We start from the raw sequence: 14616 nt of genomic DNA on the forward strand, positions 1-14616 counted from the left end.
GATATTTGACATGTCAGGAAGGAAACATATAACTGGCGTGTCTGTCAAAGATCAGTAAGGTGGTCAGCCTAGGAAAAAACATTTTTGTAGTATCAATGTCTATCAGGAAAGCACACAGGTAGAACTCCTGCCCAGCCTCTGGAGGCCTCAGGATGACAGTATTTTTTTCCATGTACTAAGGCAAAAATTAGAGGGCTGAAACAAACTTATTTGCAAAACAGCTGGAGTGAGCAAAAATCATCTCTGCAGACTTATTTTAGAGAAAACATGTATCTACTTTTGAGCGGGACAATTTGAGTATTTTCATAAGGGATTTTTCAAAGATGGAAACATGGATATAGCATATGTTTACTAATTTATGCTGTTTGTAACAAACTGCTTGGTTGGTCAGGGGAATAATATCTATCAAAGCAGAATATTCCTCTGAGAATATCTCCCCAGTGATTTAAAACACGTGCCTAAGAAGAAAATGGTGATTGCCTAGATCTGCATTGATAGTGAAAATCACCACTCCTTCTGTTCAGAACAGCAGAATGCTAAAGGTTTACACAGACCTAGCACAGATGTACCCTCTAACACCTCTAATCCAGCAACTGTACATTCTGGGAGAATTTGAGGTGAAGAGATTGCAAAAAGCAGCTGGGACTGTAACTAATGTGGTCTCCCCAACTTACCTCACTCACCATTGTCTGAACACTGAGATAGATGGACTGTGGGAGGCTGCAGGGCACCCCTTCAGCTCTCACAGACATTTTACCAAATAGATGCACTTAATCACAGATGTACAAGGGTCATTTTTTCATCCAATAGACATCCAAAAGACATTTCCAAACCCTGAATTTTTAACTGCTATGTAAGCAAGTGTCAGCAGCAACATTGCTACATCTATAGTCATCCTAGAATATTGTGCTGGAAAGAATTCTACTCTAAGGGATAAATATTCTAAATAATAAATGCTTAATGGGGTTTTGAAGAGCAAACTGGAGTCTGATACCAAGAAAACAGAGGCACCTGTTAAGTTAGTTCCTCATGAACATTTAAATTTTTTCCTGCATAACTAATTTTTTTCACAGTTCTGCAACACTGTTTTTCTTTAACATTTCCCATTAACATTTTAAGCAATTCAGTAAGACTGAAAATGAAACTACTAGAATAAGAAGAATAGTAGTATAATAAACAGAAGTATCCATTTAACCTGCAAAATCAGTTGAGGCAGACTTCAACCCTCACTTTTTTTAGTGGTATGAATAGCTTAAGTGACATTACAATGAGGAAGAAAACCCCTTTTAAAATATCTCAATTTTCTTTCAGTGGGGAAAAATCTCAACTAATTTAGCAGTAAAACTGGGGAATACAACAGCACGATGAGAACAGAAACTAAACTATGTTCAAATTGGGACAGAGAAGTTAAACACTACTCCACAACCCCCCTTTTTTTACATGTAGAGTAACACAATTTTTGCACCATTTTCTGTATCATGATTTATGAATCCAAACTAAACACATACAACTGCAAAGATCTCATAAAAACTAATTTTCATTCAAGCACATGGAATCTATTTAACTTATTAGAAGTCATAAGTTAACTGAATACATATATAAGTTCACAAAAATAAATAAATAAATATTTTTCCCTTTAGTATTTGCTTCAGTGTCAGATTTTAGTTTGACTAAGTTTCCTTCTGCTTTACATGAGTAGAGTCAAATAAATCTTGATTAAAAGCTAACATAATAAAAAGGGCATATAGTTCAAAGTTCTATATCCAATTAATGAATTGCATTTATTTCCTAGAAAAAGTTATTACATTGAAAACCTTAAAGTTTTAAAATTGTACAATACTAACCACTCAAAATTACCACAAACATTCAAGGGAATGAAAATGAAAAAATGAGTGTTCTAATTACTCTGCAGGTTTGAGACATATTTTAGAAGATGACAGAAGTAGAAAAGGAGAGAGAGAATGTAAGAAAGACAACGAATGATTCAACATTGAACATTTTGATTTATATATAATAGATGATTTTATTTACAATAAAGAAGAAACAAAGATTCAAGAGAGCAAAATCCTGTGAGGAATTCAGGACCAAATGGAATTATGAAGAGAGCAAGGACATAAATACAGTTTAAACTTTTACCAGTTTCGAAAGGATCAGAATATAAAGGGCATTATCAGTACTGATAAGCAGATGCTAAAATACATTCTCAGTGAAATTACAACTTGCCAAGTATTACGGTAGTCCAAAAAAAATTTGTCTCTATACTTACTGTAATATCAGAAATGGCTGATAGAATACATGGAATGAACCAGGTATGGAAGAATTATTCTTAAATGCTGAAAATTTCAGATGGCTCTGAAATTTTGTGTATCATGTGAAGATACAATTAATATCTGCTGGGCAGCTGCTAAAAACCCTCCCCCCCCAAAAAAAAAAAAAAAAATACAGAGTTCAGTTTGTACACCAGAATATGCAACTGACAGTCCTGACACTCTCAGAGAAACCTCTATACAAATATCAGTGGAAGCTCTGTTGTCACAATTATATTTCTGGTACTGGGATAGATGAAGTGTTAAATAAGGTTAAAAAACTTATGATTGCATTTATTGCATGTCTGTACTATAAAACATATCTAACAGTTACTGTACCACATATTCAAGACCATATGATCCCTCTAAAAGTATTGTTACTTTCAGGTTTATATTCATTAGGTACAGACTATTAAATTGTTTTAGACTTTTTTCTTTTAATGAAACCCTAAGGTAGAACTTTCACATATATCCTGAAGCCTTCAGAGGGGTACGATAGAAGAAGTAACATTACCAACATCGTGACAGGAAAGAAGTAACACCTGAATAATGCATGAAAATGTTAGAGCCATTAAAACCACCATTTTCATTTTTCTTTTGAGTTTCAGATTCTCCTACTTCTTAGCTTTTTTACTTAAAAATGTTTTGGGGTGGTTTGTTTTTTGTGGGCTTTTGGTTTTTTTAAAAATAAATTAAAAGGCCAAAAAAGTAAGTAGAACACTACTGGATTTCAGTCAGCTGTCTTCAGGGCATCAACTATGAATGAGCCTAATTTTGATCAAGTGACTGTATGCATTAATGGAATGAACGGATGAAACTGAAGCAATAAAATGTTATGTATAGCATCTTCTTTATCTTAAATGAATTAAATCTTTACTCAAGTTGAAAGGACAATAAGAGCGAATTTTGTACTTCTGTAAAAAGCCAGCCTTAATGAGGTTGATTTGTACTATGTATGGCCAAGGAAGAGATGGTACTTCTATGGACTCTATTTGGAGACTTTCAATGAAATACCAAATAAAAATCCAAGTACTTAAAATGTCTGGAAATAGCTCATTTATAATAACTTTCTCCTTTGCAAATTCAAAGCTCTAATTTAATATTTCAGTGATAAACATCCTGGAGTTCTTAAAACATCTGTGACTCTAAAAAATTTATAATTTGTCTTCCTCTCTATGTTCTTTTAGATATGGTAATATTTGCATGTTCATATCTAAGATTGATTGAATGGGATACATCAAAAAAAAAAAACCAACCTGAGCTAGTAGAGAAGCCTAATGAAGTAATCCATCATTATTCCTAACATTCATGCCTTTCAAAGAATTTTTTTTTCAAACGATTTTTTTTTTCTTGTTTTCTATATAAAACATGAATTCTTCATTCCTTACCTTTCAGGCTTCTCAGAATCGAGCCTCCACTTATATTGTCTCTATAACCTCCATTCATTTTCCCTATACAGTTGTATTTCACTGTTCATCTAACACTTTCCCCTTATTTATTTTCATTTTATTCCACATTTACTCCATAGTTCACAATCCAACTTACTTCACTTTTTCCCCTCTCTTTTGAAGTACATAGCTTAGTACTGAACACTATCTACCATGTTTTATACCTGCCACCTTTGGAAAGCAAAATGTAGGATGTTCAGCATTGAGAGGTAAGCCTGCTTACAGCAGATGCAAGAGCAACTCCCTGCTGTGTTACAAATTCCTGATCTCACAGATTATACTCTCTCTTATGGACTGTAGCATCCTTCTTCTCCAAGGACTATCCTGTCAAGTCTACTACCAAAAAAGTCTTCAGCAAAACTGAGAGAAGTAGAACAACTTCTTTGTTACTGTTCTAAACTAAAATACACATCTTCAGATGTTTAACAGACAAGAGTTCTGGGGATTCCTCCATGCTGCACTCAGAGGAATAATCAAAATCTCATTAACTGCTGTCCTGTTTCCTTGGCCTCTCCTGTGCAGACAGTACCTTGGACTGCTTCTTGCAAGATAACCAGTGGCAAGTTCCTTTAGTCGAATCTTACAACCTTGCATAGACCAACATACTTACAGTTATGTGGGTTTAACTCTGCATGAATACATATACTTATCTAGAGAAGGAATTTACTGAAGAGACTTTTTTTCTTTTTAAGCACACACATTTCCATGTGTATCTGGGGTTTTCCACACTGAAAGTAATTCACTTTTTTTGCACTTGAAATCTTTCCATTTTGGCTTATATGAGGAACAGCAGGCAGATGATGGAAAAATCTGAGGCTAGAATCAAACAGAACAATTAACAGGCCTATTTGTTGGCCTAATTTAAGCAGCTGTTTAATTTTCTGGACCTTCTTTATGCCATACAAGAGTTTGAGTAAAAATGCTGATGAGTCCCAAATTCAAAGCTTGGAGTCAGTAAACAATCTCAGTAATTAAAAATGAACGGTTATGCCTTATTTTTAAACACAGTAACTCATGCAATCCAGATAAAATGGAACAGCAGAAAAGCAAATTTCTTTTTTACTTGCCTGTTATGTGTTGGAGGTTAGATTTTTGCCAAAGGTTTTGTCAAGACCAGAAAATTATTTCAACAGATCTTGAGCAGGAGGAGCACAGTGTTCAGTCACACACCAGCAAAGTTTAAGATTTTAGTCACAATCCACTGAAAACACTATTTTGGTCTTGGTTCACAAAAGAGAACTGGTATTAAATATGTCTCTGCTGGTTTTTAGTAAGAAATTTCAGAGACATTGGAGCACACCATTCCATAAAGGAGATGAGATAAAGGTAAAAAAAATGCAGAATCAGTTTTTAACATCAGCAGAGATTGAACAAAATCAATACCTGACACACCAGACCTGGAAAAAGTCCCCCCCATGTGTTTCCTAGTGCATGATACTAGAAACAGAAAAATCTTGGAAGTAATTTTTCAGCTACCAGGCTTACCTTGAAAAATGCATGATAAGGAACAAAGCAGAGAAGAGTGAACATGAGCAAAACTAAAAGCAAATAAAGCCCTGAGGAGGGTGGTAGATGCCAGAGTACATAACCAGTTGCATGTTCAAGATTTGCTTTTTTTTCCTGATTTACAATCAAAACTCAATTACTTATGATCTGCAACCAGATCCATAAATCTCATGAAGGATCTGTGCTATGGATACCAGACACACAAAAAATATCTTCCTATGAGCTGCTATCTGGAGTCATTGTCACAAAGGTTGACATCAACATTATATGCTGCATCTTTAAACTGTACTGGCAGCTCTGCCCACACTTTCAGGCCCAGCATACAAAGATACAACAGAAGCCCTGTTTTTTATCTAATTCTTTTTAGCATGCATTCTGACTAATAATATTCAAAATTAACTTAAAAATTGAAGCCTGTATCTAATCATTCATGGCTGCATTCACACTGCTGTACTGCATGCTGTGGATTAAGCAACCTCCTTCCTTAAACTGCACATGGTCACACTAATCTTGGGTCCAGTGTTCAGCCTGTGGTTTTCCAGGCAAAACGTAAAGGGTATGTATGCTCTGATGGCAAGGTAAATGACAGATCCTTCTTACTCCAAGTGTATGGTGCCAGACCACCACTGATCTCATAGTGATTGTGTACACCAGAACACTGGTCTTACATTGTGGTTTGAAAATTACTTACACTTTGCATTGAGGAAAATTGCTTTTCTGATTTATATTTGATTCCAACAACAATTGAACCCTCAGTGTCTAAATAGCTTCATGTTTTTCTAAACACTTAAGAAGTGTAATAGAAAGAATATTTATATTGCTGTTTGTAGCCAACACACCACTCAGCGGGGCATGGCCTCTTATGTGATACATTTAGCACAAAAGGCCTAGTTACTCATTTATAAGCTGTGTCCAGTATAAGTGAGACAAATAGAAAAGTCTGCTCTAAAACAAAGATCCTCTAACTCAGCTCTGCTTTCCTGAGATGATGTGAGGAGTACTAATGCCAAATATTCCGTTTCCACCTTTAATCACTCTGTAACACTGGACATTTTCAAATCTCTATGCATATATACGCACATATAGATAAAGGGCATTAAATAGCAGCAGACATTTGTAAGCACTAAGTACTAAACAAAATCGGATAGCAGATGACTGAAAACTGTGCATGAGCTTGTTATAAGCCATTATTAGAGGAAAAAATATTCTGGGCATTCATGTAATTCAGATCCTGATAAAAAGCAGTGATATGTCTCCTATTCCTCCTTTAGTGATCTGGCTACCATACAAAGTTCTGGCATCAGATAGAAACCGATTGTAGAAAATTTTAAGACAAAAAGCATAAAGCTTAAAAGGGTAAAAGGTAAAGCTTAAAACAAACAACAAACCTCTCCAATGTAGTTAAGAATATTAATTATCAAAAAGCATCAACAATAAAACCTGAATTAAAATAATAAAAGAATTACAAGGAGGAGTACTCATATTAAAATATGTAGCAAAGAATTAAAGAATACAACTATGAAGAAATTTTACACTCAGAAAACCTGTATCTTAGAAGAAAGTCATCTACACATTTTTGAATGCACTGATAAGTCCTATCTTTTCAAGAACCGCCTAATGTTACCTTCAACTTACCCTTTTTCTTTAGTTAAAATTTAATCTGCAAGGCTCAAACCAGAAATCTGTGGCCAGAAATGGATTCTTAAAACAAATGAGATGCCCTGCATCTGGTCAGGAAGCAGTGGGAACATGTCATATACATACATTCAAAAAGCACCAAACTTGCAAATACACAATGGACAAATTTAACTTTCTTTTAAATAATAGAAAGGGAAACAAACCTCTGTAATAACCTCTGCTGTATTGCAGCTCTCCTTGTCTTGACTATACAACAGATAAAGAGTAGTTACACAGGCACATATAACGTAATGAATTCTTATCCTTATGAAACAATAAATTACTCACACTTAGACTAAATCAGTTGAGTGAAGACTAAAAAAGAAAAACTTATGTGGAACATCAAATTTATATTCTATTAAAAGATCCAAATTCTAAGTATTTTACCTTTGTGCAACAAAGGCTTTACATGGGGGCAGGTGGGGAAAAACACATTCAAAGAGTACACAGGCTGTTACTCCATATGGGTTTACAGGACTATAATAAATGTTTTTAATCTATGAAACATCTGGGACTAAAAATCCCATTTATACTTTTTTTTAAAGACAGAATACTTCTAAAGTACATAGCATAGCTTCTACAATATAAATCTGCACAAAACTAACAGCATGGATCTATCCTTCAGGCTTTTTCTAGGAGTATAAAATATGCAGAATCCTACCAGGCCATATTGCCATGGGCTGTGTTGTCAAGGTGACAGAGTAGCTCCAGGGTTTGAGTGTTGCTTGATGAATCATCAGGGGATTCATGACTGCCTGATTCCAATTCCTTCGGCATCCTCCAAACAGCAGCACATGTCATGACTTTAGTGTCTGAAGCTAAGCAACAGAGAAAAATGTCAACAGATCATTGTATGGGAGACGTATTTTGTACACACTGCACCAACATTTACACAAATCTATAAGCAATGCACATCTGCTGTTTGAAATATTTAAAAATATTATACCAAGATGAATTCAAAGAATGCAGAACGTGGCTACAGAAACAGACCTCAAGTTAGCAGTCAAGTTGCTGCAAAACTCATAATTAGCACGTATTTAATGTGTCTTTCCCTGAACAAAAGCAAAATTAGGTGCTCATGAAAACTCTTTGGGATGCGTGTTTTCCAAGTTTCAATCCCCATACTGATGTTAATGAAAATGACCCACAGGTTCCATTGCTTGACTCCTTAACAGTTAAGGTAGAGACATAATTTAAACACTTTTCTTTTAACAGCTATCTTCAGTTTAATCCAGAGCGTTATCTCATATCCTTTACTACCAGTAACTGCTTATTGCAAAATTAGGTCTCCCATGTAAGTACATGCCTCTAACCCAGCAAATAAAAATGGCTTCCAAAAGACAAACTGAACTTACACGCATATAGCAAAGCATTAAAGTGTATGAAGAACAAGGCAGCTGTAGATTGAGGAAAAAATACCATACGGTCTGTGCACATATGGCATTGCCCATCATCCAATATAGAAATTTGTAGCAGTGTAGAATGGGAGGAGACCAGAGCAGCAGTGCATATGTTCACACTGTTCCAGCCACTGGCCCGGGGTTCACTGAGGATCGTGGGTCGGTGTGATCCACTCCAGCAGAACAAAGGAACCAGCCACAGCCACGGTAAGCTAACGCAGGGGGAGTGACTGCCGTCTGCAGGATGAGCTAAATCAAAAGTCCAGAGGATAAGCAGCAATGAATGACACATTTTCTGTTCTGAGGCAACTTTAGAGGCCTCAATCCCCAAGTACATTTTCACTGATTTTAGTCAAGAACGTCTGATTACAGAGCTGTGAGCAAATGTGACCAACTTCATCAGTTGAAAGGAAAATGGCAGCAACTGTAATGAGAGAGTTTTCAAGAATAAGGAAGGACACTGAAAAGGCCTTCTCAGGCTAAAATGGTACCAATAGAGGAAAAAAGCATGTATTATAAAGGTCACCAATCTGGATATTCTATACGGAAAAAGAGGCACCCAAACAACACAGAATGGGACAAAAGGTAACTGATACATGGTAAGTCCTGAATACAAGAATGCAGACATGTCTAAAATGCAGTTACATTAAATAAAAGGAAAAAAAAAGGTAGGTAAGGTCAAAACCTGTAGGAAAAAAAGGCCATTTCTGTGACAGGTAAGGGGGATAGAAGGAGGGCTTTATATGAATTCATAACACACAATCACTGGATATTTGACAGATTGTGCTGAGCATAAATTATATGTATGATGCACATAACTGTTCTACGGTAATTTGGATATAGAAGTTAAATACAGTAAAAAGAGACCATACATCTAAAGATGATAGAAAATCCCTTATTTATTAACACTTAATTGAACTTTTGCTAACTGTAGAGCATGCTAACTAAACACCTATTTCTCATCATTTCAGGAGAATTGTTTACTCTAGATCCATGTGCCACTGAGGAAGAGAAGACAGCACCAGTGGATGGCTGCCTTTCCTCAGCAAAGGGCAAACCCACACACAGTGTGCTTTGTAAATCATGCAAGTAATAAATAACTTAAAGCACAATATGGCTAAAAAAGGGGAGATTTATCAAATGTTTCACTCCAATATGACAGAACAGTAATGAACAGTTTCTGGTAGATTAAAACTACTAAAAGGTCTGTACCACACATATAAAGCATTAGCTTTTCCACTATTATCAAGATCATGGCAGAAAACCACAAAAGCAAATCATGGAAAAAAACCTACATGTTCCTCAAGCCATCCTTCCTCTCCAGCACAACACTACAAATCTTAAGAGAACTTTAAAATGTCATAAAGAAACTTAATATTCAGGAAACAGATTTAGGAAAAAAAAAAGTAGCCTGCACAAAACACTTTTCAATGCACTGATAAGTTCTATCATCCCCAAGAATTAACTAATAAATGTTACCTTTTCCTTTTTTAGTTGAAATTTAACCTACAAGCCTTCAAATGGTGGTGAGATAAAATCTTAGAATTTATGGTACAATCTAAGACATAATTAAAAATGGAAAATCAACTATCACTTCTGAAGTCATTTTGGGATGGAGCTTTTGACACTCAGCACAAAGCGAGACCACTTTCCAGCTGCTGAATGTCCATCCATCTGGAACAACTATAAGTGTATTGCAAAGATTCTAATTTTAAACTTTAGAGAAATTCTGGAATTAGATATATGGCTGAAATCTGTAGAACAAAGACTTTATTCAGAGCACTACTAACTTCTCCTTGGACAGATCTGACACTTTCCTAATTCCCAGACGTGTGAAACCAAAATGGAATTTCCACAGCCACCCAGAGAAGTAATTTGAGACATGGATGGCTGTAAGGAAGGTTTAATTTACCTTTATATAAGGAACTTCTAAAAAGAAACAATTTTCTCCCTTTTGTAAAAAAGAGGGCAAATCTAAGTGCTCAGTGAAAGTGTCACTCTTCTGATAGATGCAATGGAGCTTTTTCTGGGTCACAGTTCCTCTTAATCAAATAACCACTAGCTAACAATAACACCTGCAGAAATCCATAAACACAAACAGGAACTCTCACTACATAGAAATCAAAATCCCACAACAAGCTTCCCATGACCACATGAAAAACCCACTAACAGTATACAGTATTTGTGGCATTACCCATATAGCCTTATTTCCCAAGTGATCATATGAAAATTTAAAAATCCACTGTTACTAAGTAATTTCATTACCACCTCTGTAGTGCCATTGCTTATCTAGAATGCCTACAGGCAAAGAGAAACTCCAGTTTTTCCCCATCTTTTACTATCTTCACATCACATTACTGCACATATGCATGCAAAATGACAATGTTTTTATCTACCAGCTCTCATATTATCTCTTTAAAATGCTAAAAGACAAGTATGAAACTAATATTTAAATGGCAATACCAGTTATTCTGTAAAAGAAAAAAAACCAAGCTAAACACGCAGTATCTCTATGTTGTGCTTCTATGCCTTCCTTAAAACTCTTTGTATAGTTGGAAACCATTTTTGCATCCCTACTTCATATTGGAACAAGAATTTTTATTTATGTCACACCAGCAATGCAGAAGAGAATAGATAAGGTTGTGTTAAAATTTTATCACTGAGTGTATTAAGAAAAATGTTAGAGGGTTTACTAACACTACTGAACTCTCATAGAGAGTAAGTCAAAGGTTTGAAGAAGGATGTCCCACTGTATTCCACATGCACTGGGTACATAAAATGATCCAGAAATGAGACAATGAACTATTGAATCTTTGTTATATTTGTTCCTCCTCATTCAAGAGGAGGAAATACTTGTTCCTCCTCATCACTTATCTAATTCATCATACATCTTCAGTTTATCTTTTGCTAGGTATAGCTAAGAATGGAGCTAAATGTACTTGTTCCAACTGCAACAACCTTCTGTTAAGCACCATTTCCCCAAGTCAGCCTCTCTTATCTCCTGGGCAGAGGATATCTGCTAGAGTGACTGCACATAATTTCACCTACCTAGTTCCGTCAAAATGATCCAGGCTTACAAACAAGCAAAACAGAATTTAAGGAATGAACAAGTAATCCCATACTTCGACAGCACTGAATTAGGAAGCAACTACACACGAAGCTGGTAGCAGTAAGGGTACAACAATCAAAACTAGGAAATAAACTTCGTAGAGTTCAGCCAAAGCCTAAGAGATAATCACGGCTAAAGAACATGAGGCCATCTTTGGTGCCTACTTTACAAGTCGAGCAAGTGAGAAAACCCTCCGCATGCAGAGTGTACAATTTGCAAGGGGTCACAACATGGTCAATCAATACCAATTTTCCCTGCAGCACTCAAAAGGACTTCTCAATGAGGACTATTTCCATGACAATTTTTAGGTTTATACTAGCAGTTGGTTCCAACACAGAAAAAAAGTAAAAGCTGTAGATTGGTGGGACATCGCATTCATCCTCCTCCAAATACTGCCCCTCTTAGAGAATTGCTCCAACTTAAATGATGAGAAAGTAATAAGCCTGGGGAAAAAATATCTACCTAAAGTTTAAAAATAACAGGAAGTTACTAATCAGAGTTCAAAAAGAAACATCTGTAAGGTTAACGACAAGTACCTATTACTCCTTGATAGAGTTCCTTCATGCACAACAAATCAATTCACTGCACTGCTGCTGCTGGAACACAGTAGCCAGCAGACATTCCTTTAAAACGACACAATTTCTGGACTAGATGCAAAAACAAAAATCGGTTGATATAAGAATACTGCTGATTCCAGATGCAATACAGTTGTTCAGGACACTGAAAGTCATTTCTGCTGTTGTAGAAAATGACAATTTTTTATGAACTGGTAGTTTTTTATGCTAGAAGGGATGGCCTGGGCACTTCACACTGCACTTGATTTTGCATCAGCAATTCCTACAGATGAAGACTTGCAGAATGGAAGAAGTGAGCTTTGTCACATTCCCAGACTTAGACTATAATAATTTTGAGTCTTCAGAAAACGCTGCAGACTACAAAACTACAAAGAATGCAACTGAAAATCAGATATCATAAAATCTCTTTATACAGTCTTATTATTTTTAATAAATACAGCTTTAAAATGGACTTAACATGCAACCTCAGTAAACATACTAAGAAACCAATTGATATCTGGACCACTGATGCAGTAAATCAGAATAGCCAAACAAGAAATACACAGTCTAATTTGTCACCATAAAGAGTAAGGGCACTTACTTAGACCTCTACTTGGTTTTATATTATTAAGAACAAAATGTCGTACTTGCTATGTTAGACCTGTGATTTTCCAATTGAAAACAACCCAGTAATTTCATTATTTTTTCATGCTGAATCCCTTTACTGAAATTCTCACTCCTTAAATCTGTTTTTTGTAAGAGAGCTAGAGAAAGAAACTATTCTACTTAAAAGGTTAGTGTTTTGAGTTTTAACCAAAAAAAATCCAAAATAATCCTCAAGGCAAGCCAAAAAAATCCCCAACAAAACAAAAGGCAAAAAACCCCACCTGACAGTGTTTTAGAGAGACTTTCATCAAATATTACTAAAACAAATATGAAATACAAAAGATCCAGAAACTATATGGAAAATAAAACCCAAACCCTCCATGGAAGTGTGGATACTAATCAATATTCTACAGTTTCAGCAAAAGAGGACTGAGTACATTCACAAACACACCAACTCTGTTCACCTTACACTTTCAGGTGTAGAATGAGGCACACTTGCTAAAACTCAGTATTATTGCTCACCCATGTTCATTCACTGGAGCCGCTTCTGCAAAAGGGAAGCTACCACCTTTTGAAGTAAATACAGATATTAGAAAAAAATAAAGGAGAAACTTATTTTAAGAGGAGCAATTCAAAATAATTTTTATTATTTCCCAGCAAAGTTAAAACAGTATTTTAAGAAGTTAGCACCCCTCTTAAGAAAAGTGTTAAGTAGATATTACTATAACATAAAAGAAGTACAAGAAAAGGACATTTACTAAATGCTACCACCTGCCCCTCCTACCCCTCCACTCTTATCCAACACATTCAAGTGGATCTTAATCCCAATTATACAAGTCCACATCAGACAACATCACAGTACACTATTGTTCAATCGTCCACCTTTCATGCTTCTGGCACCATTTGCTGAATAAAACCCACCATGCTGCAGCAGTCCTGACCTGTCAGAAGTTTCCAGCAGACCAGATATAGGTCTTCCATAATCATATCATTTTACATACCACTTTAATCTTTGTGTTCAATCATTCTTTATGGTCTTTCTTAATGAAACACATGACATATCACCCTTGACTGTTCTTCCTTCTCCCAAAATTCAAACCAATTATTGCTAGCCTCCCAGTCTCTTTTTAAGTAGTTCCAAAATACATTTTATATGTACACCAGTAATTTAGTATTTTAAAGTTAATTCTCGATAACCTGTACTACCTACAGGAACGATGTTTTAATATTACTTTTTGCTGTCATTCTACTTCATTCCCCTGTGTTTAACCTTGAAACCTGAATGACAGTGCTTCCTATATCACTGCCTGCAGACATTCATACTGAAGCTGGAGGAGCTGAAGTATCAGTGCCTGACAGGATTTGCTCTTTGATCAGCTCAGGTGGTGCAAAGCCAGCTGTCTGCAGTTATTCTGTTGCCCAGGGAACAACAACTGAAGTGTGTACTTGCTAAATCTGCACAGGAGGCCCTTCTGTAGCATTGCCACAGCAGCTCGTGCTGTGCAAGGCTGAAGTGGTGAAGCTGCTACAGCTACAGCCCAGCTGGTGCCCATTAGTGCTCTCGGTATGATAGGAACAAGCAGCTAGAGTTCAGAAACCTCCTCCCTTCCACTGACAAACAGTTAGCACTCTTCTTTACCAATCAATGTAAACATCCTTCTTCGACTTTAACAGAATTAAGAAATAAAAACAGAATTATTCACAAATGCATATTTTGTTTTAAAAAAGAATATGCCTTTCATATGAAAAAATATAACTGTATTCTGTTTACTCAACATCATGTCCTTCGCAGCCAAAAAAAGAGGGAGAAAACAAACCATTTGTTTTCTGGGTTAGTAACTTCATATTTTGTCCCAAAAGCCTGTGTAGTCTTTGATTTTACATTTTTTCTGAAATACAGAGGGTGAGATATATGTAGGAATAAAGAGCTACAGGCAGTTTAATTTTTCTTTCCATTACTTAAATGCACTTTTTAGCTACCAAAAACCAGACACTGATTTTCAAAAAGAC

General features: G+C 35.8%; 1 protein-coding gene across 4 annotated transcripts in view; it reads right to left on the reverse strand.

Annotated features, from left to right (window-relative positions):
• EIPR1 (EARP complex and GARP complex interacting protein 1) overlaps positions 1-14616 on the reverse strand; it is a 72515-nt gene that overhangs the window by 30260 nt on the left and 27639 nt on the right. For all 4 annotated transcript variants that reach the window (XM_066179864.1, XM_066179863.1, XM_066179865.1 and 1 more), the window contains exon 4: positions 7599-7755. In XM_066179864.1, coding sequence (XP_066035961.1) covers positions 7599-7755 — 157 coding nt within the window. The remainder of the gene's footprint in view (positions 1-7598; positions 7756-14616) is intronic.

The sequence above is a fragment of the Chamaea fasciata genome, unplaced genomic scaffold, assembly GCF_029207755.1.
Source record: "Chamaea fasciata isolate MVZ Bird 193981 ecotype frontalis unplaced genomic scaffold, bChaFas1.0.hap1 SCAF_3, whole genome shotgun sequence".
NCBI classification, from domain to species: Eukaryota; Metazoa; Chordata; class Aves; order Passeriformes; family Sylviidae; genus Chamaea; species Chamaea fasciata.